The sequence below is a fragment of the Macrotis lagotis genome, chromosome 1 (genome assembly GCF_037893015.1).
Source record: "Macrotis lagotis isolate mMagLag1 chromosome 1, bilby.v1.9.chrom.fasta, whole genome shotgun sequence".
NCBI classification, from domain to species: Eukaryota; Metazoa; Chordata; class Mammalia; order Peramelemorphia; family Peramelidae; genus Macrotis; species Macrotis lagotis.
In genome coordinates, this window is record NC_133658.1 from 166,953,728 (window position 1) to 166,979,897 (window position 26,170).

The 26,170-nt window shown below is 32.3% G+C and overlaps 1 protein-coding gene across 2 annotated transcripts in view; it reads right to left on the reverse strand.

The window, feature by feature from the left end:
- XRN2 (5'-3' exoribonuclease 2) overlaps nt 1-26,170 on the reverse strand; it is a 101,169-nt gene that overhangs the window by 33,984 nt on the left and 41,015 nt on the right. For both annotated transcript variants that reach the window (XM_074209336.1, XM_074209335.1), the window contains 15 exons: nt 26,046-26,120; nt 25,825-25,958; nt 25,672-25,729; nt 25,480-25,587; nt 21,770-21,814; nt 18,663-18,794; nt 15,534-15,652; nt 13,416-13,551; nt 11,791-11,898; nt 11,615-11,704; nt 10,964-11,036; nt 6,771-6,854; nt 4,853-4,950; nt 4,691-4,770; nt 1,965-2,021 (listed from right to left, as the gene is read on the reverse strand). In XM_074209336.1, coding sequence (XP_074065437.1) covers nt 1,965-2,021; nt 4,691-4,770; nt 4,853-4,950; nt 6,771-6,854; nt 10,964-11,036; nt 11,615-11,704; nt 11,791-11,898; nt 13,416-13,551; nt 15,534-15,652; nt 18,663-18,794; nt 21,770-21,814; nt 25,480-25,587; nt 25,672-25,729; nt 25,825-25,958; nt 26,046-26,120 — 1,397 coding nt within the window. The remainder of the gene's footprint in view (nt 1-1,964; nt 2,022-4,690; nt 4,771-4,852; nt 4,951-6,770; nt 6,855-10,963; nt 11,037-11,614; nt 11,705-11,790; nt 11,899-13,415; nt 13,552-15,533; nt 15,653-18,662; nt 18,795-21,769; nt 21,815-25,479; nt 25,588-25,671; nt 25,730-25,824; nt 25,959-26,045; nt 26,121-26,170) is intronic.

A 26,170-nucleotide genomic window follows, 5' to 3' on the forward strand; every position in this document is an offset into this window, starting at 1 on the left:
AAATAAAAGTGCTAATTTCAGAGAAACCTAACAAGATTTCTATGAACTGACAAAATGGATGCAAAATGAACTAAGCAGAATAAAGTTATCAATTACACTTTAGCATCATTGTAAGGAAAAAAATCTTAAAATATTTAGGGATACATTTCTTTTTTAAAAATTCTTATTCAATTATGTGTAGGAACAATTTTTAATGTTCTTGAGATGGCAAACAATTTTGCATAGGTTATACACGTGCAGTCATGCAAAACTTATTTTCCATGTCATTTTATGAAAGAAAACATAGAACAAGACAAATCAAAAATCCCCATGAATAAATTTGAAGTCAAAAATAGCATGTTTTCATCACTATTAAAATTCTTATCAGTTCTTTCTTTGGAGGTGGACACCATTTTTCGTCATAAGTCTTTAGGAATAGTCTTGGATATTTCAGAATACTGAATTTTCTACAATGCAAATTCCACAGGACTATGAAATATGCTACTCCCTTCTTGAGAGAGGTGTGAAGGATTCAAGATGCAGAATAAAATATAAGGGAATTTGTTTTGAATCGTTAACTATATCCTCTGTGGGGGACCAATAGAAAGACATGGACAAAAACAAAAATAAACAGCATGAAAGGTAATAGATTCTTATCTTACCAGTGAATAGTCATAACAGGATCAGACTGATTCAGGTATTGAAGGATAGTCCTTGTTGATATTTGACTATTAAGCATAGAATTATTAATATATTCTAAATACTTCTTAAAATTATAGATCTTCAGATGTGGAAGAGTTTTCTTAAGACATCTGTTCTAATTCAAACCTGAATATAAAATCCCTAAGAAGGTGGTAATTAAATTTCCAGGGAAATTAGATCCAGGGATCACAAATCACTAATCCTACAGGTAGACTATTCCACTATCATTCAACTTTTAATGTCTTAAAGTCATTATTAGGAACCAACAATTGCTACTGTGATGGCCCTCCGGCAAATGAAGGTTGTAGGATTATTTACACCTCAACTAAATTACTTTAAATCTGTGCTTTAAAAAAAAAGGTAATTGTGCTGATTCTCTTACTGTAAACTTTCACATAAAAGAAAAAACTTGGGGAAAAAAACAATAGCTGATTTCAAATTTGGAAGGGCTATCCTGAAGAAGGGCTATCAGGAAAGGTGAGAGCAATGAATCAATGGTTATTCTAGTGAGAATACATTTAAGATTGACGTAAGCAGCAACTTCTAACAATCAGAGCTATACCAAAGGATGGGCAGCCTCAGAATGTAAAGAAGTTTCTTTTCATTAGAGATCTTCAACCAAAGACTAAGGAGTGCAGGGTAGGCTAAGTGGCATACTAGATATGGACCTGGAGTTAGGAGAAACTGAGTTAAAATCCAACTTTAGACACTTAATAATTGCACCTTAAATAAATAAATGAATAAATTTTTTTTTTAAAAAAAAGAGGACTAAGAATTAAGCTAATTGGTTATATTGTTGAAGGAGATCTTGTTCAGGTATAGATTTGGACCAGATGTCAAGTCCCTTCAATTCAGTCTGATTCTAAAAAAACAATTCTATAATATATACAGTCAGACATTTCCTGTGCTTTCTAACATTAGGTAAAATAGAGGCTTTATAAAGTTGTTTTCTTTACCAGAATCCTCTTCTAAGTTCATAGTTATTAGGGGATGACTGAAATTAGAAGTAGTTTTGGGAAAATTCCTTTCAAATACTTTGTGAGTCAGAAAGACTGAGTTTTGAATCTCAGCTCTACTAGGTATTATTTGTATCACTTTGGAGAGTTAACTTAATTGTTTGGTACTTCGGTCTTCTAATCCAAAATATTAAAATGTTAACTAGATAATCATTAAATCACTATTAAATCACCATTGTGGCAGTTTATTGCCATAAATCTAATCCAAAAATAAGACAGGAATTTTACTTTGATTTTACCCATAATACCAAAGTTTGGCTCAATTACCTGATTGCAGTGTTCTGTGTCAAATCTCGTAACACTGGAACAGGAGAATATACTATTCTAAAAGAAAAAAAAAAAGATACAAAACATTAAGAACTGTTCCAAATGAGTAAAAAAGATGTTGAGGGATGGATAGGACCAAGATAAGCAATGGATAACAAAGAGAAAATAAATCTCCTGTTGCTTCTGTTTTCTAATGTTATAGAATTAAATTACTCTACTATAGGACATTATAAATATGACAAATACAGAGAAGCAGGGAAAACTATTGAACTGATGTGAAAGTAAAGTAAGCTGAGTCAAGAAAACACACTGTAAATAGTGAAAATAGAAAGATCAGCTCAAAAAAAAGTAAAAATGAATATAATCAACTTAGAATTATCTTGGTCCCAAAGAAGAGATATGAAAAGACACTTAACTGACCAGGAGGGGTGAGGGGGAAAGGGGAAATCCATTGGTGTGAATATTTCAAAAAATTATTTGCTTTCGGGAATAACTCTCTGGGAGGGGCAGGAGAAGAAACATTTGGAGAAGTTTAAATATTGAGTTTAAATTATTAAATATTATACACACATATATAAACACACATTTATATTTCATAAAAATTCAGCATGGCTTCATTGAAAACAGGACATATCAACTTGAAGATTTCCATGTTTACCTTGTTACTAGGCTAGAATTAAGCACAAACTTTTCAAAGAATTCAGCAAAATATAGTCTTTCATGTTACTCTTGTGGACAAGTATGAAAAGTTAAAGACTAAACAATACAATTAGATAGATTCAGTATTGCTTAACCAGATCCAAGGAGAAGTCACTAATGATTCTGTGTCAACTTGGGAATATATGATATGCTCCAAGGATATGTATCATATTTTTATTAGTGATTTTAAAACTTTTAATACTGATTTTATAAATGCATACTTAAGATATTTGAAACCACAATAAAGTTGTGAAGTAAAGTTAATACACTGGGGATGTAGGATAGAATCTAATAAGGTAAAATTTAAGAATGAATAATATAAAGTAATATATTTGGATTACAAAAATCCATCTCATTAGAAGCTGAGACTTGATTAAGTTCACTGAAGATCTGGATTAAAAGGCAGGAGGTTCAGTGAATAAACAACTTTAGGTTTCATGAAAAGTTCTAACTTCCGGAATAAGTGAACAACTCCACCGTAATCTCAAATCAAACCAAAGCTGGAATAATATATTACAAAACCAGTCAATAAGCATTTATTTATTAAATATGTGCCAAGCTCTGTGCTAAATGAGGAGCAGAGATAGGAAAAAGAAGGTACAATCATTTTCCCTGCCTTCAAGGAAGTTACAGTCTAATAGAAGAAACACCATGCAAAGTCCTCTATCCACAGAAGACATATGTGTCAGCCTAACTGGGCAGTTATTTCAGAAGGAATGCACTAGCACTACCACATGTTGCAGAGGGTGAGAATGGAAGTGAATCTTGAGGGAGGCCAGGGAAGCTTGAAGACAAAGGCAGAGGTAAGGCATAGAGTTCTGTAGGGGTAGCCAGAGAAAATATACAAAAGCAAGAAATGGAAAGTTGTGCTCAAGCAACTGTAAGAATGCCAGTGATTCTGTGCTGTTGAGTAGAAATAATCTTACAATCAAATTGAGCCAGGCTGCAGAGAACTTTAAAAGTCAAAAAGAAGTTTTTGTTCTTGACAATTGTAATAAGGACCCTGATTAGCTGGGGAAATATCCAAAGGACAGCAACCAGGATAGTGAAAACTTTTAGGCTCAAGGATATGGAAAATGACTTAGAGTGGGCAAGACAGCTATTTTCAAAGAACTGAGGAGCTGCCACAAGAAGAGCTGCTCCTGCTTGGCCCCAAAAGGCAGAAATAGGAAGACTGAGAAAAAATTCTGAGGAAGTAGATAGGGAAAGTTTTCCTAAAAGTCATCTCAAATAGGTTGCAGAGGGAGACAGTTTCTTCATTTGGTCTTTGAGCAAAGGTTGAAAGACCATTTCTTTAGTATAATGTAAAGAGCATCTTTGTTCAGGAATAATTTGCACTAAATTGTCACTTTTATCTATGTCTGCTAAGCTGCAATCGAAAGATGTTTAAAGAAAAGTAACTTATGCCATGCAATACTAGACAGACTTACTTCAACAAAATCAAATCATTCTTCAACTAAGGAAAATTTTTATGACTTTTATTATTATTTTAATGTCTCCTCAATCTTGATATTTTAAGATCTTGTCACCAAAACATGAAATCACACTTAAAGACTTAGAATTATTGCGTCCAAAAGGCAAAGGAGAAATATATTTATAAAAACATGATATCTTAACCTGTAGATGGTAGTCTTATTTTGACATAAATTTAATGTACTAGTTTTAATATACAAAATTTACTAATAATTTTTTTAGGTTTTTGCAAGGCAAATGGGGTTAAGTGGCTTGCCCAAGGCCACATAGCTAGGTAATTATACAGGGTCTGAGGCCGCATTTGAACTCAGGTACTCCTGACTCCAGGGCCAGTGCTCTATCCACTGTGCCACCTAGCCGCCCCTTATTAATAATTTTTAAATTAAAATTTTTAACTTTTAAGAAAAATGGGGAAACACCATAAAGCTCAAAATATAAAATTAAATTATGCTAAAATATGTCATGTGAAGTCTTTGGACCTCAGTTTCCATAAAATAAAGGTTTTTTCCAACCTTAAATCTATGATGGGAATATCTAAATCTTAAAATACTCACTGATCTGGAAGAATGGCTTCTTCATGTAAAGTAAGTTTTCCTTGGATCCCATGACAAAGTTCGGGTGGTAAATCTACTGCCTGTGAAGAAATGTATGACCAATTTAATAGAAAAATAATTAACTATCATTTCAGAACAAAAAAAAAAACTGATAGTAATTACCTCTGTGGAACCAGTTTTGTACAATTCTGAAAGGAAATCATTAAGTGGATGGTGTTTCCCCACAAACATTACATCACCACCAAGACTATTTCTTCTAGCTGGGAAAAAGAGAGGAAAAAGGGTAGAGAAAACAGAAAGAGGGAAAGAAGAGCTAAGTCAAACCATTTTAAAAAACATTTAATAAAAGCGGCTGAATTTTCAGAAATTAATCAAAGTTAATCATTTGTTTTTAAGATTATCTTTTTATGGCCTGTATCAAAAATCTCTGAATCTAAGAAAGAATTTAGTAATTTCTAGAATTTATTTAAATACAGATGGGCAGTGGCTTTTTTTTTTTGGTTTAATGAACAATGAAGAGAATACAGAAGGTTTTGGTAAACACACAATAAATACTTAAAATATTTTTTAAAGCTTTTTTGCATTTTAAATATTCATATAAATTCTATCTTCTGAAAAACACAGATTTTTGCAGTTTCTAATTGTATAGCTTATAGAATTGTCGAAACAATTCTATTTATGACAGTATATTAAATTTCATCTTAATAATTTTATCTGCTATCATGTCCTTTCAATTTTACTTGAATAAACTTTCTCCTATATGCCCCCTTCTCTCTTTGGACATAATCATTGCTCTGGTAAGAGCCCATGGTAGTTGATCTCCCTACCTCAAATCTTTTACCAATCCATTCCCTCCTTCACTCAGTTGTTAAACTGATCTTCCCAAAGCACAGATCTGGCGTGTCACTCTTACAAGTCAATGGTTCGTCTCACCTCCACAATCAAATATAAAATCCTCTTTGGTTTTTAAAGGCCTTCAAAAACCTAGCCTTTTCCTACTTTTTCAGTTTTCTGTCATACTCTGCTCATTCTTTTACTCAAACACTGGTCTCTTGGGTTGTTCTTGATTTTCACTGGCTGTCCCCTATGCCTGGAATACTCTCCCTCCTCATCTACACCTCTGAGTTCCTTTGTTTTTTCCCCAAGATGCAGCTGAACTCTTACCTTTTACTGGAATATCTCTTAATAAGTCATTTTTTTCAGTCATGTCCAACTCTTCATGAGTTTTAGGAATTTCCTAGCAAAAGATACTAGAATAATCTGCCATTTGTTTTCCCAATTCAAGTTACAGATAAGGAAACTAAAGGAAACCAGTTTAAATGACTTTCCCAGGGTCACACAACTAGGAAGTATGAAGCCATATTTTAACTCAGGAAAAGAAGTCTTCCTGACTCCAGGCCTGACACACTATGTACTGAAACATCTAGATGACCCTTTCATGCACTATTTCTGTTATTATCTCTAATTTATCCCATTGAGAACTTGTTTACACATAGTTATTTGATGTTGTCTGTGACTGTGAGCTTCTTGAGGGCAAGCACTGCCTTTTACCTTTATTTGTATTAACTGTATTAACACAGTGCGCATATATGATACATAGGTAGTAATAAATGCTTACTGACTGAATGGCCGGGGGGGGGGGGGGGGGATTTTGCAAGGCATCCCCACAGTTAGGTAATTATTAAGTATCTGAGACAGGATTTGAACTCCTGACTCCTGGGCTAGTGCTCTATCCACTGTGCCACCTAGCTGCCCTGAATGCCTTCCTTTTAAAAACAGTATTTTTCAACCATTTTTCCTTTTGTTAGGGTGAAACAGTGCAGAAATCAATATTCTTACAGATAATTTCACCATGTTCATTTCTCAAAAGAATTTAAAGTTCATGAATAGTCTGAAAATGTTGACTATTGTTAGTTCATTAATTTAATAACATCAAAGTTGACATTTTAAAATAAGCTAACTAAGTATTTTAATTAGAAGAAGCATAACTAATGTAATAGAAGTAGAAAAAATACAAAACTGAAATTTTAAGTACATGACAGTATGTTAAGTATTTAATATTTTAAAATGTAATTCTCACTTTCTTCAGATGTAAGGTCAGGATAAACTTCTTCGAGAGCAGCTCTGAGACGACGTTCATCAACAAACGGTAATAGAGCAACACCTAGTTTTTAAAAATGAGAATGAGTAAAATGTTGTCACCTCTGGTTTAAATGAGTATTTCTAATAAAAGTGTCCTGCTAGTACAGAAAAAAATATGTGTGTGAATTAAAGACCAAAACAGAGATGGGAGAGATTCAAAAATGACTGACCATTATTAATATTAATTTTTCAAACTAGAAGTTAAATATTCTTTGCTAGAATGTTTAAAGTCAAAATGGCAGAAAAGATACAGCTGAAGACTTCTATACCTTCTAACTTCAAATGTTTTAATTACTCACTTTTACTAGATCACCCATCAAAATTTCCCCTTCAAAAAACAATGAGACAAATTTTTAATAGCAGTAAAATTTCTAATGCTATGGAATAATGGAACAGTTTATGACCACTTATTTGAGAATGCCATCTATTAAAGAAGACACTTTAGTTCTTTAAAAAAAAATGGCCAGAAATTAAGAACATATCAACCTAAGTTTGACATATATAAACAATAGACATGTAATATATATACACACATATGTATATATATGTATATGTATATATATATGTATATATATATATATATATATATATATATATATATAAAATATTAGCTGACAATGCAGTTGATTTTTAAAAACTGATAGCACTTGGATACTCTAAAATTATATGGCCGGGCATCTTTTATTGGTTAATACAAATATGGAAACAACACTGTCCTTGAGATTGTTATTAATGAAATAAAACAATTTTCTTTTAAATTAAAAAAAATCCATCAGGAAATCAAGTCAAATTCCCTGTCTCATGTATGTAGAACACTAAAGTATCAAATAAAAACATTCTCCATTTATTGTTGAAGTGTAAAAATGGATACCTTCTTCCTTCAAATGAGCAAATATGATACTTTTACTGAGTCTGTGGCTGAGGTGCTTACATTTAAATAAAGTGGACTGAGGTTCTGGTCAAAAATCTCAATGTTGGACCTCACTTGTAAAATGGATGGTTATCTAAAAATAGCTTCTGAAAAAGATATGGGAATCTTAAGAGGACTGTAAACTTGATAAGCCAAACATCTTTAGCTATATTAAACAATGCATAGCTTCTAGGAATAACAAGGTAATTATCCCCCTATATTCTCAAACTATAATACATCTGGGATAATTGCATTTAGTGCTGGAAAGTTGAAAAAGTACACTGAGATACCAGGACAACTAGGGTGATGAAGGGCCTGGAGTCTATGGCACCCATGACTCAGTTTAATATACTGGAGAAAAGTTGTTTTCAATTAACCGGGGAAAAAAGAAGACTTAAGAGGAAAATGATAATTGCATTCAAGTCTTAGAAGTGCTATTCTTATGGAAGAGTAATTAACTGGCTCGTCTAATGAAAGATGGTTGATCCAAAAACAATGAGTACAAACAAATTTAGGCCAGACATTAAAAATTTCCAAAACATCAAAGCTATACTTTCTTCGACTGGAGACACATTTATTTCCAAATTAGAATTAAATTAATACCTAACAAAATAAAAATACTAAATGCTAAGTGTCCAAAAGTGGTGATTTTGAAGCTTTTACTATTTCCAACTGCTTTTTTTGCTTTTCTTCTCTACAGATGATTTCACTTTTTGGATTTTGTCTCAGTGACTATATTTTTAGCCAACAAAAAACATAAGAAAATTTTAAAGATGCCTGAGAACAGACTCTAAACAAACTTACTCTCAAGATACAATTTTGCTTATTGATAAGATAATATTTTATATAATAACAACAATAATAATAAATAATATTTGTCCTCCATTTTTGAAGACCACAGCATCAGGGAGGTGATGCCATGATAAACACATGAATTGGATTTGAGTGAAGGGGTGCTATACTTAAGTCACCAGCCTCCCTTTCTCCTCCAGAGTCATCTAGCCCTGAATGCGGGCAATCAGGATTAAGTGACTTGCCCAAAGCAAATAAGCATCACGTGTCTGAGGCTAGATTCAAACTCCCATCCTCCTGACTCCAAGGCCAGCTGTACCAATAGCATATCAAAAAGCAAAAGAAAAAAAAAAAAAATTCCCAACACAACATGTATTAGTATCTGAAAATTTCAAGGATAATATATTAAAAGAGAGAAATATAGCAAACAATAAGACAAGTTCAATTAACCATATTGTTTGAATAAATAAAAGAAAATTTAAACCAGCACTGAGAAGTAACATTGGGAACATAGAATTGTTTTCATATACACTCACTCTCTCTCTCTCTCTCTCACTTCTTATCCAGAGTGTTATCAAAACTAAAAATCTCTGTTAAAGAAATTTTTCCTTGTGACATAAAAAGATTCTAGCAGTTAAGTCTTATCAAATAAGAAACTTGGAATTCTACTGGCAGCAGTAAGGTCACAAAACACTCAATGCAAAAGACATGCCACACAAAATATATAATGCTGGGAAAATGCATGATATAATGGAAATGCTAGGAAACTTTGTTTATCATCTTCCATCACTCAGAAGTGATTAAAAGGACGCTGAACTTTATCTCAAGGAACGTATACTTTAATAAACATTTCACTGAAAAATATTTAATAAATATACATATTTTGCTGGTATCTTAATAGCTATACTTTAACAATGGAGTATTCAACTCAAGCAATCCTAGCCAATTTACTTACATAAAAGAAACTTCATAAAAATCACTATTATGTTTTTAATAAATGACTATCCTCAAATAAAATCACAAAATACTACCAAGAATAATTGTTGATATTAGTAATTTCCTTAGGGTTTCAAGCAGTGTCATCAGAACAAAGAATTAAGTGTTTTGACTGAATTATTTAAATATCACATTGTCAACTAGCATTACAATGACTTCACTGATCAACTAGAAGCATGGAATATGTTAAAGTTCTGTAAGTTTTTATGTCTGTGGTTTTATTTACTTCATTTTTTACTAAATTAAAGGGTTTCAACTTCAGTTAAAAGTAGTAAAAGATTTGGTTTTTTCCATTCAGTGTTTGACAATTTAACATACTTTTGATAATTCAAGAATTCAATTTAATTTGGTATTAAAATTAGGAATCAGAAAAAGTACTCTCCATTTCTTACGAATGCTTCCTTCCCAAGTTCTTTTGTTAATACACAAATAACTTTAGTTGTTCTAATATTCATGTCTCAAAGAATGAAACAGATAAAATTCTAATTATCTAATTTTACTTTCCTTTTCACTATTGGTTTCCTATACCTTAGTTTCATCACTGACTGAATGTCACAAAGGATTCCTATATTCCAAAAACCCATTCTAAATAAAACTAATATGAAAGTTATCAAGTACTGGTTATCACATCTGGCATTTGTTTCTTCCATGTCTTTTAAATCTCCTACTTCTCTTTCTGACGTATTACTTGTTTATTAGCACTAAGGAGAATGGTCAGAGGAAAGAAAAGGTACTAGATGTCAGTCAATTTTTACTACCTTCCATGCTTTACCAATGCAATGTATGACTCAGAAAAAGGTTAAAATAAATGATTAAAGTCAGGTTTTATCAATAACATACAAGAAAGTCATTCAAGTACAAATTTTGTTACCAAATTTAATGTTACTTAAAAAAAAAATGAATGTGTCCTAAAATTTGTCCCAATTACAGTGATATTTTTCTACACATTAAGATAAGCCAGAAAAGAAAAATAAGCCAGAAGGAAGACATTAAAGAATAAACAAAACAAAAATTATATAAAACTAATATCTAAAATACTTCCTCTATTTCATTACTATATAAGCAAATCCCCAAAACAGAAACTGTATGTATATTCTTTTTCTTCAACAGTGCTCATAGCAATGAACACTGTAGAGCAATATCTATTAATTAAATGTAAAGGAGATATTCAGCGATAAATCAAGACTGTTAAGTAAAAATGATACAAGAAAAAAGTTAGTATTACACAATGTCAATTCGAGGTCAATCCAAGTTCATACTTCATTGTAAGTTTTAATTTTTCAAACCTTCACTTGAAGACTTTTCTTTAAGTATAGCACACAAATTGAAATTCATTATGGTTTTATTTATATATGTGTATGCACCTATACAAACACATATATACACACATAAGCATTTAGGTTCTCTAAAACTGAGGTCAATATGTGTATTACCTTGCCAAGCATATTTCTTCCCATTCAAATCAATTGCAAAATCTTCAGGATAGAAATCAATTATACTGGATTCCTACATTGAAAGATGAAAGCAAAATGTTAAAAGCAATTAGGAAAACCTGTTATGTCTTAAGTTTTACAAGTGCTTATCTTTCAGATTATGATTTTTATAGCTTCATAAAATTAACACACTTTATAGAGATAAGCTAATGCTACTATTAATGAATTTGATTTTTTAAGTTGCATTTTAGAAATTGAAGAAATGACATAGATGCCAGAATTTTGAAACTGAAAATACCAATCTGCTCCTATATCATATTTTAACACACTAATGATCACATTAAGGAAATGAGCAATTCAGACATAATTTCAGGATTATCTTCTTAGATCTTGAAAGTCATGGACAGAGAAAGCACATAAAAAGAAATTTAGAGTCGCTTTAGACAGGAAAAGTTTTTCAAAATTTCTGGACAAGTAACAATGAAATTAGGTAGGCTAAAGTTAAATTTCAAATCATTCTACTCTTTCTCTTAACAGTATTTAAACTAGATAATAGAAGTGGCAGTGATTCAACTTAGATTAATAACAATTTTCAAAAAGAAGTCCTTCATACATCTATACACTTTTTGTTAAGTAGAAAAAATGTCTTACAGGGTCACTCATAAGCTTCCGCCATGAAGGAGGGAGAAAGTTACCGCTTGCAGCTGGAAACACTCCCATAAGCTGTTCCAGTGGTTTAAACTGAAAAAAGAAAGGCAAATGATTAAAAACACGTAAATTTTTTTTTTAATTGGCAAAATGCTATGATTCTAAATAATCAGTCTTACCGGTCTTGTACCCTTTTCAAAATCAGAGGGCATATCTGCAATACCTTCAAAGTCTGAAGCAAATGGTGCATAATGGAAAGGATAATACCACTTCCAGGAAGCACAGCCCTAGAGATATCAAATATTTATACTATAGTGAAAATCAGATTGCTTTAAGAAGTTAACATTTTTAGCAAACTACCAAAAAGGATGTAGTTCATATAAACACATGTCAACCATATGCTTTTAGGAATCTTGTCATTATTACAATTGTATCACTAAACTCTAATTTCTAAGGGATAAAAAGTTTGTGGTTAAAAAAAAATAACTACAAAAGCAGTTTTAAGAGCAATAGTCTAGGCTGCTTGAAGAAATAAATCTAAAGCATTCAAAAGGTAGTCTCTGCAGCAGCTAGGCGGTGCAGTGGATAAAGCACCAGCCCTGTAGTCAGGAGTATCTGGGTTCAAATCAGTTCTCAGACACTTAATAATTACCTGTGTGGCCTTGGGCAAGCCACTTAATCCCATTTGCCTTGCAAAAACAAAACAAAAAAAAAAGGTAGTCTCTGAGCCATGAAGCTTTTAAAATATATCTGTTTTTACAGCTGACAACTCAACATACTACACATTTAGCCAAAGAGTCTACCCTCTACTCTCAAATATATTATCTTAGATGATAACTTTCAGGAAGGAATTGACAAAATAAGATGACCATTACTTAACACATTAACTTTCAACTTTCCTTTATTGGTAGCCAAGGTAAACCTATTTCAGACAAAATATAGGAGATGTCAAGTACACAATGCTGTCCCAATTGAGGCAAAATAATTTCCATTATCACTATAAAATAATAATCAAACCTCCTAAGCTAATGAAAAACTAAACAGTATTCACAAAAGTGGAAAAAACCTTTCAAATATTTAAGTGCTTTGACACTAAATAGAGGTTACAGTATTATCAATAGGAATAAATTCTACAAATATTATTAACTGCATCACACAATTCTGCTGCTTAGTAGGCACATTTCATCCACTCCTAGGCCACACAAAACTCCCTCTGCTCTCAGAGCACAAAATTAGTTATTAACAATCAGTTCTACCACCTCCAATGTCTAACTAATCTCTTTCCAATCTGACATCTCAATTATCAAAAGATTTAAACCAAACCCAGATTACTTCAATTATAATGTAATTCATGTAACATCACTGCATTACACAGAAGAGTGACATAATTCAATTCCTTTCTATTTATTACTAGTATATTGCATACTTGCTCATTGTAAAGTCATAGTCATGTAGTCACTTTCAATTAATTAATTTTGCTATTTCATTATTTTAATTTTTATTACAAGTTAAAGAACACTGATCTATTTTAATAATCTCTTAAGTCAGTCTTCCTTATGTGATAAAGTGAAATTCTTTAATATGAGAGAGAGAGAGAAAGAAAGTGTGTGTGTGCATATGGGGGGGGTGTTAGGTTTATATACTATTCTCAGGAGAAATAAATAAAGTTTTACGAAAACATTCAGGACATTGAATTCAGTTCAGGAATAGGGAATTTTAAAAAATAGGTTTTGTTTTAGGATACAGAAAAATTATTTATTCTTAAAATTAGTAGTTAAGAGAATTGGAAAAAATATCTCAGTACCTGGTAATAATAACGAAGAACCCAACACAGTCCTTCAACATAAGACTGCACAACTTTACGACGGAATTTTTCATCAGCTGCATCAACATCAAATTTGTTCTTATAATACCGTTGCTTCCAACCAGATTCCCATAACCTAAAACCCAAGTAATTGATATGTGCTCAATTATGATACTAATTATGAAAACTGTCTAAATATCCTAAAATAAAAACAAAGCAATTTAACACAAGAATAGACACACCGAGGACATAAGTAGTAATGCCAAAAATATATTTAACTGCATAGTTCTAAAAAAAAAAATCCCAAATGGCAAGTGTATTTGACCATCCTAAAAGTGTCTACAAAAATAATTACACAATCCTTTATTTCATTCAAACCAGTAATACTGGTTTCAAGACCCATATAAGACCCTATGTAAGCCAAGTTTCATGGGGTTTTTTTTTTTAATCAAATTTTGCTTTTGGCATATAAAAGGAGCATACAAAGCTCAATCTGTTACAAAACAATGCCAAGAAAATCTTGATTTCATAATACTGAAAACAGACAGGAAAAAGGAATGGATAACCAGGACAATAAGTCATATGAAAATAATTTATAACTGGCTTTAGAATAGATGTAAAAAGTAAATTCACTTTATCATAGGACCCACCTCAATACTAAGGGCTACTGTGTATATGAAAAGAAGGAGGTCTTAGGTTCTTGCAATTAATTCCTCAAAGCTGATAAAGCACTGAAGTACAACTGACAATTCATTGTATTCTTATTTAAATCATTGCACCAAATCAGAAAGTCAGTTTGTTTTACAATGTACCTTGAGTTAATCCTTGAAGTAGTTTCTTACTAAATTTTCCTAATCAAATTTGGAAATTAATATAAAAAATGAGATTTCTATAAATATCGCTTTTATCTTACGCTTAGAAAACATACCAAAAGAAAAAAAAGAACCAAAAAAGATGTCAAAAGGCCAAAGGTAAAAAAAAAACCTAACTAAAATAAAAATTAACAACATGCCATGATCTACTATCTATATTTTACATATTTGTATATTAAATGTGTATTAATGTACATTTTTATGTGTTTAAGGACAAATGGCCAATTTTCTCTGAGTAAAATAGAATATCAATCTTACCACTGTTAAAATAAAAAAAAGATACATCTTAAAACACTTACAGAAATTTAGGAGTATTTTCTACCAAGTACTAAAAATAATCTTACGTGTAAGCTAAAAGTAGAAAAGTGGTAACATCCTGATATGTCAGGCAGAATGATAAACACACTTAATGATATTTCCAATTACACAATTCTGAGTCTGCTATCAAATAAAAGAATTTTCATTTAAGTTTCTAATCAACCCAAAACCTCAACTTTCATGTTCAATAAAAAAATGAAAGCAATCTGTTGGACTTTATTCTTTGCTAGGTCTTCACATATTTTCTAAGAAATATAAATTATTAGCCTTTTATCTTTGGATTTTCAAAGTTTTTCTTTATTTTTGAGAGTAAGGCTGTATATCAAAACCTCAAATTCAAGATTTTGTTGATGAAAACTCACTCCTAAAATTTAAGTACATACCAAGGAAATAACTTCTCATTAACACAAAATCCAAGCTTATGAATCAATTTATGAATTAAAATTCAAAGGTCATATATTTTAATTTATGCAATTGTACACATCTTGAGTATTTATGATTTTGTACCTTTTTTGAAAGTTTTTCTACCAAGATAATCAAAATCAGTTATATTATGTATCTAAGGATAACTGAACTTTATGGGTTAAACAGCTTAAAAATTCAATCTCAAAACAGTGACATTCAGATCACATAATCAAATCTAAACACTGAACGTCTAGCCAATCTAGTGCCTGGTCTCAAAGGGAGAAGTGGCTTGGAGGACGAAAACCTGCACGCATACTAATCTAGATACTTAGGTTTAACAGCTATAGCTTACACATCTCACTGGAATTTGCAGAATATTCTAACCCTCCACATTAATTACTGGTGGATAAAAAGATCACAGAAAAGCATCGGAAGGCACTGCTGCTCTAAGCTAAATGGCATTAATTAGACTGCATCTATTTCAGCAATTTGCTAACAAAGTGCTACAAAAAAATGGCTTCACCTGACGTTATCCTCTGGCTCAGGTTCACTGTCACTGTCTTCTGCTTTTCGCTTAATTCCTCCTCCTGGAGATGGGGAGCCATCAGAATTGAAACTAGTATTGGGAGATGTTAAAGGACTCTGGGGACAAAAGTTATTATATTAAATATTATATGATTAAATATTATATAACATTAAATATAAAGTTATTGTATTAACAATAAAAGGTTTGAATACTCACTTTAAAAATAATTACAAACATGCAGGGTATTACTATTTTTATTATATAATTAACTTCATTAATGTCTTCTAAACAGCTAGTAGATAGTTTTGACCAATAAAGTTAGAGAATACCAAGTCCCATATCTCTTGCATTCTCTCTCTCTCACACACACCCCAAGTTGCAATTATGATAGTCCCTAAATTCATTATTATTATTTAAAGTTTCCCAAATTGAGGTCAATCAGGACAAAATCACAATTGAGAAAGAAAACAATTCTTGGAATATTTTTAACATATAGTCAAATAAATGAAAAATAACTTAACACAGTTGCAAAAATTTGAATAAGAGGATATGGATAAAAAAAAGCAAAATCTTAAGTATATTTCTCTCCATAGAAAAAACTAAGGACAGAATCTAATAAAATTAAATCTTTGAAAGAAAATAACAACACAACAATGACATTCAGAGTACAAACATAATACAGGTGGATAAAAATTCCAGAAAATATTACAGATAAAAACTAACACGATTTACATAATAATAAATTTTAGTCCAAAACGTTCTAGGTACTTAAAATAAATAACTAATATTGAAACGTTTAAAGAGATTAAAGTTCAAAAGTTTAAACACAAAGAACATAAACACCGGGTAGTATGTACCTTAATAAAAATTTCCAAAGTATAAAAGATAGGAAGAAAATAATAAATATAAGTATGAACATTTTTATGTCTCATATTCACAAGATTTGAGGTCTACAAAGAACTTATTCAAAACCTTATTCAAACCTCTCTATGTAATTGTACCACAGTGGTGAAGTGATTTGCTTAACATCACATAGATAATAAATAGCAGAGGGGCAATATGAACCCAGGAATTCTGACTCCAATTAAGTATACTTTCCCTATGATACTGTTGCCTCTAGGATATTCAATCTGATCTTATTGAAAATATTCTTAGCTATTCAGTCACTAAATAAATTTCACTCAAGATCCTAGCCTTAAGATTGTCCCTGAGGAACATGGTTTCATTAAGCAAATAACTCTATTAAAATACCTTGGGGGGAGCAGTGAGGAGAGAAAATAGGCAGGGCTTGCCTTTCCACTGCTATTACTTCTTTAAATTCCAACCAAACTGCTCTCAAGTCATTAACAGAATTCAGCAATTCATCTCATATCAGACTACCACTCATTCCTGAAATGTTTTCCTTATAATCACTAGTTTTCTTTAATGCACAAATTAGATGCTAGCCACCTTCCATACAAAAATTTTCCTAATCCCCTCAAGTTATTACTAATTTCCCTCTCTTTAAATGACCTTCTATTACTTTGTGTCAATACTGTATTGCTGCTTTACCAGCAGTTGTCTTTCTTACCTCATTTTTTTCAATCTTTTAGAGCAGGATTGGTCAACTGTGACCAGAAGGTCAAATTTCCTTCTGTTTTATATAGTCCATGAGCTAAGAATAGTTTTTCCATTTTTAAGATACTTTTCAATTAAAAAAATAATAAATGTAAGACTTGGTGAATGCTTTGTCCAAATCACCTCTAGGTGTCTTCAAAGAGGCATTTTTTTAACCTCTCCGCTACACTTCTCACAAGAATCAACAGTTCTGAAGTTCGCAGATATGACTGACCCACAGCCTGCAAGCCACATATGGTTTTCAAAGCCCAATTCATGCAACTTTATTACATTTTATTATTATACTCATTGGTAATATGAATTACATTGTAGACATACGTGGTTCTTCACAAGTTTTTCTGGGTGATGCAGCCAAGAAGAACCAAAATAATGGACACCATGAGGATAAGATAAAAGAAGCAGATGCAATCCTAGAATTTAGAATTTAAGATACCTCAAGATAACAATATTCTAAATTTCAGTTAACATAAAAGGAATTATCAAGGGGAATTATTATCCTTTTGTGTCAAAAGTTCTTTATACTGGAACTAGCCTTCAAAGAAACATTTCAAGAATTGTGGATAAACTGCCAGGCAAGCTTTAGAGAACAAGGTTCAAATCTTAAAATAACAAAAACTGGAAGTATGAGAGTACTACTGTTCAAACATGTCTCCTCTTTTACCTAAGCACTACTGGATCTGGATTATAAATCACTAACTTGCTGAAAGCTCATGCAAGAAATGTTTGTTAGTTTATACTGACATATCTTTTCCTGACTCATCTTTCCCACCCAGTATACCCTCCTGAACTTTTCCCCAAAGAATACTTAATATTTTTTTTCCCTACAAGGGTAAACTTTCAAAAGAAATATTTTAAGAGTTATTCTGTATGTCTATAGTGATGAATATTTCAGAAAAGACTTCTAGAAATAAGAAGACCCAGAAGAAGCTTGGAAACCTGCTTTCTAGAGGCTGACAAGCCTGCTCCATTCCCCACACTCTTATTAAGTGACAGCCAGTAGCATATATTCCATTGTGGTCTGCTCAAATTCATTAGTACATCTTTGTAATTTTTTTTATAATACTCTTTAAAATGTAGGTAGTATTTGATTCAGGATGGAATAAGACCAAACCTATGGTTTCATCTTTATAAGAGTGCTTCCTCTGTCTTGCAACTTAAAGAGCTTTAGAAAATGGTCTAGTCCAGGGGTTAAATGATTAATTTATCAAGGACTAATACAGCCAGTACATACAAGAGGTAGAACTTGAACTTCCTAATCTAAAGAGCTGGCTCTTTATTCACTCTGTCACACCACCTCTCACACATATGAGGTTATAACACTGTCAATTAAATATTTTATATTACAATTGTGCAACTATCAGAAGAAAACCTGATTTTAAGTGAGAAAATAAGAAAACCTTCAATTTAATTATTAATACCTGAATTATACCAACAATTTCAAATCATTACTACTATATCTTCCATTTACTACATTCCTAAGGGGCAAAGAGAAAGTAAACAGTCACTTACAGAGTTATTGTGCATTCTCATTTCATAGGCTGCTTGTCTTGGATTACTGGCTACTTGAGATCCATGTGAATTTCTTCCACCCAAGGCTTGAGGAGTTAAAATTCCACTAGGAACAAAAGCTGGCTGATCTCTCTAATAAGAATAGAAATACACAAATGTGTTAAAACAAAAATCGAGATAAGCAAATTCAATAGTAGGAGTAACAGATAAATTATAGAGTAGTAGAACCTCTAAAGTATGCTAATTGGAATTTTAATATTCCAGTAACTAAATCTCAACATATTTGTTTTGAAATCCTGTATTTTTTCTATGTTCAAAACCATTTTTCAGGATTCATTTGTATAGCACAAAAATGAATAATTATCTCTAGCCTTAGGCTTTGTCTGATGGCACTACTTTCTCTAGGTCTCCCCCCCCCCCCCCAATACCCTTAGGTATCTCACTAGGCTCTGCACTGAGCATTCTTCTATTCTTTTTCTACATAACTCTTAGTGGTCAGTCTTCTTGGATTGAATGAATTCAATTCTCTTCGATGTATATGAATCCAAAACCATGTGAAGATTTCATTTCTCCCCCCCTAAACTTAGAAATCACCAACTATCTCCATGAAGATGTTCTATAAGGGATCTAAAATTCATCAGGTCTCAAAATGGTACTCACTCTTTATAAGCTTATTTCTATAAAACAGCCCATTCTCCAATTTTCTCTATTTTTTTGGTTCTAAGTCAATTTGTTCATCTGTAAAATGAGATAACATCAACTACACCAACCAATCACAAGGTGTTGTGATACTCAAGTAAAATAATGTTATGTAAAATACTTTACAAACCTTAATGCTTTATGTGTTAGACACTACTATTACTATCTAAATCTCAGTTGTTTCTCAAGTCTTTTATCAACAATTCTCATATAATCCACTTTCCTCCACTCCATTTTATAAGATCATGTTCCTTGCTCAAATTCTCACCATCTCCATTGGCTAAAGATCTATCTAATTCTAACCATCTCCTGATCCTCAGTCTCTCATCTTCAACTACCTACTAGACATCTTTAACTGGAATTGCTGAAGACATCTTAAACTCATTATATGTCCAAAACGGAATCTCATTGCCCCCAAATCCTCCCTTCTTGCTTCTCTAGTCACTATCAAGGGTACCATCATCTGTTTGAAGACCTAAGATTGCAATCTCAGTGTCATCCTTGATGCTTTTACTGTCATATTCCTCGTATCCATTAAGTGGTCAAGTTCTGACATTTCCACATTTGTAAAAATCTTTTATACTGACCATTCTCTTCTAACAATGCAACCATCCTACTGCAGACCCTAATCACTTCATACCTGGACTACTAAAATATTGTGTTAGATAGCCTCCCACCCTCAAGTCTCTCACCACTCCTATCTGTCCTCTAATCAATTTGTCTAACCACAATATTCTCCCATTCGATAAATTCCAGTGGTGCACTACTGCCTACAAGATTAGAAATAAAATTCTCTATTTGGCTTTTAAAAAGCCTTCATAACTTAATTAATTCCATTCTGTCTTTCTAGACTTCTTATACCATACCTACCTCTATGGATTTAACTCTGCTATCCATTAACCTTGGCCTCCTTAAAGTTCTTCACACAACAACACTCCCCTAATCTGGCCATTTCAAGTGGTTATTTCCCCCATGCCTAGAACTCAATCCCTATGTCTGTTTCCTGGATTCCTTCAAGTCTTAGGTAAAATTTCACCTTCGTCAAGAAACCTTTCTAGTCTTCCTTAATCTTTTTGCCTTACCTATAAGTATAGAACTCATTGTACACAGCTGTTTGCAGATTGTCTCTTCATTCACCTGTGAGATCCTTGAGGTCAGGGATTGTCCACCTTATTTTTTTAAATCCCCAATACTTAATACAAAGCCTGGCACAAAGTAGACAATTAATAAATACTTATATGCTATTGATTGACTATTACTATTTTTCTCTCAGAAGCCTTTTTATGGGGGGGGGGGGTATTCTTGAGATGTGAGATGTTTTCCATTCATTTGTTATCTTCCTTTTCCTTTATAGTGACTTGCAAATAGAAGGTACTTAATAAACCAAAGCCTCAATACCCTCAGAATTATGATGCCTCAAGCGTACATCATCTATAAACATTTAGTCCAATCTGGCTATTTTCTAAACTTTACTCTTTTTTAATACCATTTCTACCTCCCCATAAAACTATGATGTTACGTTATGTTAAAAGCAAATATTTTTCATTTTTCTTGAGCTTCTGCTTCCATTTTCATATTTAAATGTTTGTGCTATGAATTTATTTCATTGATGTTAGGAATTCCATTTATTAATGCAGAGTTCAACTGCTCTACAACTTAAGATTCTTGCTCCAGGGCCTTGAAAGGTTAAAAGATTTGTCTTCAGTCATAAAAGAGCTAGGAGGAATTGAACCTAGGTCTTCCTGATTCCAAGACTGGATCTCTATCCATTGCATTTGTTGCCTTTCAAAACATCCATACAGGAAAAACAAGTAACAATACAAGGAATAAATAATTAAGAAATAAAATGGACAATTCAGACAACGTACAGTATTCATCAGAAAAGGGTAAGATTGATACCAGAATAGTTTAAAAAGACAGGACAAATCAAGATCATGGGTGAAAGTTAACTAAGATTTAGATAGAAGAGAACATTCCAGTGATGACTAGGACTCATTACTAGTTAGAAAAGAGTCTTGACTAAAATAAAAGATTCATGTTGAGAAACAGGAAAAAATGAGACTAGATAAAAACTATTAGGGCTTTGAATAGCAGTTTTTAGACTATCCTGCTCCCAAGTAGACCCAATGAATATTTTAAAGCAGAGAATATAATGAAATCATTGCTTAAAGAAGACTAATCTAAATGATACTATGAAGGCTGAAAGAGAAGATAAAGAGATACTGAAGATATGGAGACCAGCAGTTTTAAGCAACTTCCAAGAAAATATAGCTATTTCTTTCAATGAGACCTAGTATAGTATAGGCACACTCTTGGCCAGATATTGCCATTGATGCCTATAGGGAAAGATATAAAAATGACTCTAATTTTCTACTAAAACAATGCTTAAGGAAACCAGTAAGACCTACCTTCATTCTTTTTCTTTTTTCTTTTTGTCTCCTTTTAAAACTTTCCTAAAACAAAATATAACATTAAAATCAACTTACCATTACCCAGTATAATTTAGTATTCCCAGTATTAATTTACGAATTTTAGAAAGAAATCTTAAATACTAAGACCTTGATAATGCTATCTATCGTTGCTTTACATGATGTCTATCATTCTAAATTTAAGCTCAGGCATAACTTTTGTCCTATGTCAATTCAAAGTAGATACAGGAAAGTATGGCATAAACAATTATCAAGTTTATGGCTCATATGATTTGAGGGACAAATCATAAATCTTGAAAACTATGGGATTAGAAACAAAATTAATAAAGAATTTAGGCTTTTCCTAATATTTCACAATACATCTGAGACACTGGATATTAAATATTAGGAAAATGAATTAAACAATCATGACCAAATAGTTTTCCTTTTATACCAAAAATGTCATAGACCTAAAAGGAATAAGAATCTCTCTACACTGATCAATCTAACACCAATTTTACAAACTATGACTATGGCTCTTCTTTGTTTGACTGAAATAGTATAGCATACCTCTAAAAATTAAGGTGCTGAGCACTTTATTGATCAAATTCAAAATATAACTAGAATCCAATACAACTTTGTCCCTCAAAGTGACAATGTTCAAGTACCTCAAACTGCATTACTATATAAAAATGCTTTAAAAACTTAATACATGTTAATTGCTGCTATTTTACATGCAATGTGCATAACTGTTAAGTATAACATTTAGTCAGGCACACATAGTAATGTACATTTTTAAAATGATTGTTCCAACATATCATCCCCAAATGAAGTTTGTCCTCTCTCTAAATTTTTAAATATGAAAAATTTTTCTATATCACAAATTCATTTACCACTTGTCAGAGCATTTTTAAGGTGCCTTCCTGCTAAAACATTTCTTTTCTTTTTTTTTTTGGCAAGGCAATGGGGTTAAGTGGCTTGCCCAAGACCACACAAGGCTAGGTAATTATTAAGTGTCTGAGGCCGGATTTGAACTCAGGTACTCCTGACTCCAAGGTCAGTGTTCTATCCACTGCACCACCTAGTCGCCCCTAAAACATTTCTTAACAGTATTAATACTAACTTTCTGACTTTTGGGAAGACCCTTCTTCTACCTTCCCTAGTTAACTGCCACAACTACAAAACTCAGAAAATGGAAAGGCAGTGCGGTTATATGAAAATCAAAGCAGTGTTTTTGTTCTTAGCAGGGTACTACTACTGTTTTCTAATCCAAAATCAATCTAATCTTGAGGCAACTAGGTGGCAAGGAAAATGACAGGCCAGACCAAGAGACAGAAGATCCAATTTCAAGTCCAGCCTCAGAAACTTACTAGCTATATGACTGAGCAAGTCTTTTAACTTGCATGCTTCAGGTTTCTCATCTTGTTAATGTGGAAATAATGTTCCTCCATCCCAGAGCTGGGGTGAAGATCAAATGAGATAAAATTATTTTTAAAGCACTCAGCAGTGGGGTGCATGGAAGGCATTTAATAAAAGTTGTGTGAGATACAGTAGGTGGCACAGTGGATACAGTGCTCAGGAAGATGGTATTTCAAATTTGGCCACAAATGCTAACTGTTTGACATTCAGCAAGTTTCTTAACCTGTTTGTCTCCTCATCTATAAAATGAAGACATCTGTAAAATCATCTGCAGTAAGAAGTGTTGTAAGGATCAGATAAGATTTAGCACAGTCAAAGGCACATAATGCTCTGTGTAAATGTTCACCCTAACTAACTTAGAAGCAATGGAGAAAGAACACAATTAGAATCGCTGCAGGACCCCTGCTCTCTCTCCTGAAGAGTCTTCTCTTTCCTGTCACCAAAAAGCTGTTCCAAGTTGTGATTCTCCTCTTCTGCTTGCTCCCAGTTTTGCCACTATCACCTCTCTGGCTGTTTTGTTATTTGTAAAAAATGACAGGGGTAGTTCTTCTCCGTAAGAGAGCATAAGTCCTATGACTATTCTAAAGTGCTGCCTTTCTTCTCCCACACTCTTGCCTAGTGACCAGGTAACAAGGCCCTTCTTGGGTTTAAGTCAAGGAAAATATAGATAAAAAAGGAGGCCTAATTCAAAAACCCAACTTTACTGACATTCTTATTTATCTGTATCTTGTGGGTTCCTTTAAGAATTATACTCTAAATTTGCAAAAAAATAAAACCATTTTTTGTTACAAATCCTCAGGACACACTCTTAAGAATTACTTGTTTTCCTGAGTTAAGACTCAGGTACTTCAAGCTACACCTACTAGCTTCAATAGGGAGTCAAATGAGCCCTGAAGTCTTTTCCCAGAACAATGTTTACAACAAAGAACACATGATGTGGTGATAGGAGATCTGATTTTCAGTCAACAAAACACATCAAAGTGGTATGCTAGTTTTAGGAAGGAAGATAGTACAACAACAGAAATAACTGGTTAAAAATTAAGGAACTTCGATTTTATTCATCTTTTTTATAAGTTTGTGCCAAATATTTCCAATTTGTAATATTTTATTAAAAAAGAAGTGTCTATACAGATAAGGAGCTGTGGATTTTGAACAAAGTTCAAGGACTATTCCCGTTAATTTAGAAAAAAACATATCTTATTGTCTGATGTTGTTACCTTAGACTTCTTGTCTCTTCTTTAATATGATTTCTCTCTCATCACAACCAATTTGGATCAAGGTACAACATGGAAACAAAGTAAAGACTGACAGATTGCTTTCTGTGGGGGGGGGGGAGTAAGATTGGGGGGGAAACTGTAAAACTCAAATATCTTTAAGAAAAATAAATTTTTAAAAAAAGTGTCAAATAAAGACTTTTAATAATCACATGCCTTTTAGAGAAAGCAGTAATTTTAAATTATTTTATAAAAAGCTGACTTTTTTCCTTTATCTTAAAAAAAAAAGCTGGCTTTTTAAACAACCCAGCATCTACAGAGCACGAAATCAAGTCTTATATATAGCCAGGCTATCTAGATTCTACTAAAGCTGCCACCTTTCATAGGTACTTTGTTCTCTCTCAGACTTTTTAAAGTAAGTTGCTACTTTAACACTTTCGGGACCTTAAGGATATCCTTTGTATATTCAGACAATACAGATAACTATCAATCCCTAAATCTCCTACAGGGTGATTCTGCTTTGACTATTATACTATACCACCATCACTGTAAAAATAACTAGCATCTGTATCTATCTGGGTATTACTTTAGAATTTAATCTAACACCTCTGGAATCTAACTACTATAATTAACTCCATTATTACAAATGAAGAAAGTGAAGCACAGAGAGGTTAAATGACTTGGCCAGAATCACACACAACTATTAAGTTGGAGAGGAGATTTCAACTCAGAATTTTCTGCCTCCGAATTCAATAAAGGACAATCTCTATACTCTGATTCTAAGTGCTAGAACAATTCATCACATAGCTCTGGTCTTGAATGTTGATTCCACATAGTATACTTAAGTAATTATGTTTTTCTTTTACCAGGAAAAGTAATGAGAAAAGAAGTTAAAAGTAAAGTGAGCTACTGAAGCAGTCATGTGCCATGTGTATCACATCATCACATTCTAAAAATGTAATCACTAATAATTATCAAATACAACAGTACAAAAGTTAACTAAAAAGTCCTATAACATGACAAAATAATATATTCTACTGGATATGGCATTTTAGATACTGGCAAAAACTATTTTACCTCATCATCTTTTCTTTTTTTAAAAATGCTATCCTCAACTTCACCAACAGCTAACATGATCATTTGTACTCTCTGTAGATTGACATAACCATTCTCTGTTAGGTAGCCCTGAAAATGATAAAAATAAATTTAAAATTATCTACATCAAAGAGCAAATTCTTATTTTTAGAAATCATTCATTTTGGAACTTACCCCTGTTTTATGTACCACATTTTTGTATATATTAACTAAACGGTCAATTGCTCCTTCCCTATAAATAGAGAAACATGCATTTAGACTATTTACTCAATACACACTGAAAAAAGGTAAAATCTCATTCACGTCATTTCACTGAAATTTACATACCTAATCTCCAAAGATGGTAAATGAGGAAGGAAGTCATTTCCCACAAAGAAACACATGAAAACCCAGTCATCGATGCTCCTCTCAATATCAAAAGTAAAAGGCAGGCTGGCCATAGTTAATTCTCTCTCTAAATACTACACAAAAAATTCAACAGGAGGACAATTAAAAATACTAAAAAACAAATAACTGAATCTACAATTCCAATGGTTATTTCTGTATACCTCACGAAGCACATTTAGCCGAATGTAGATAAATTCTCCTTCTGAAGCAGGCAGACTTTCTTCAAACTGATCATGCTACGAGAAATGAACTGATTTATTAATTCTGAACATGTTTACTTTTTTTA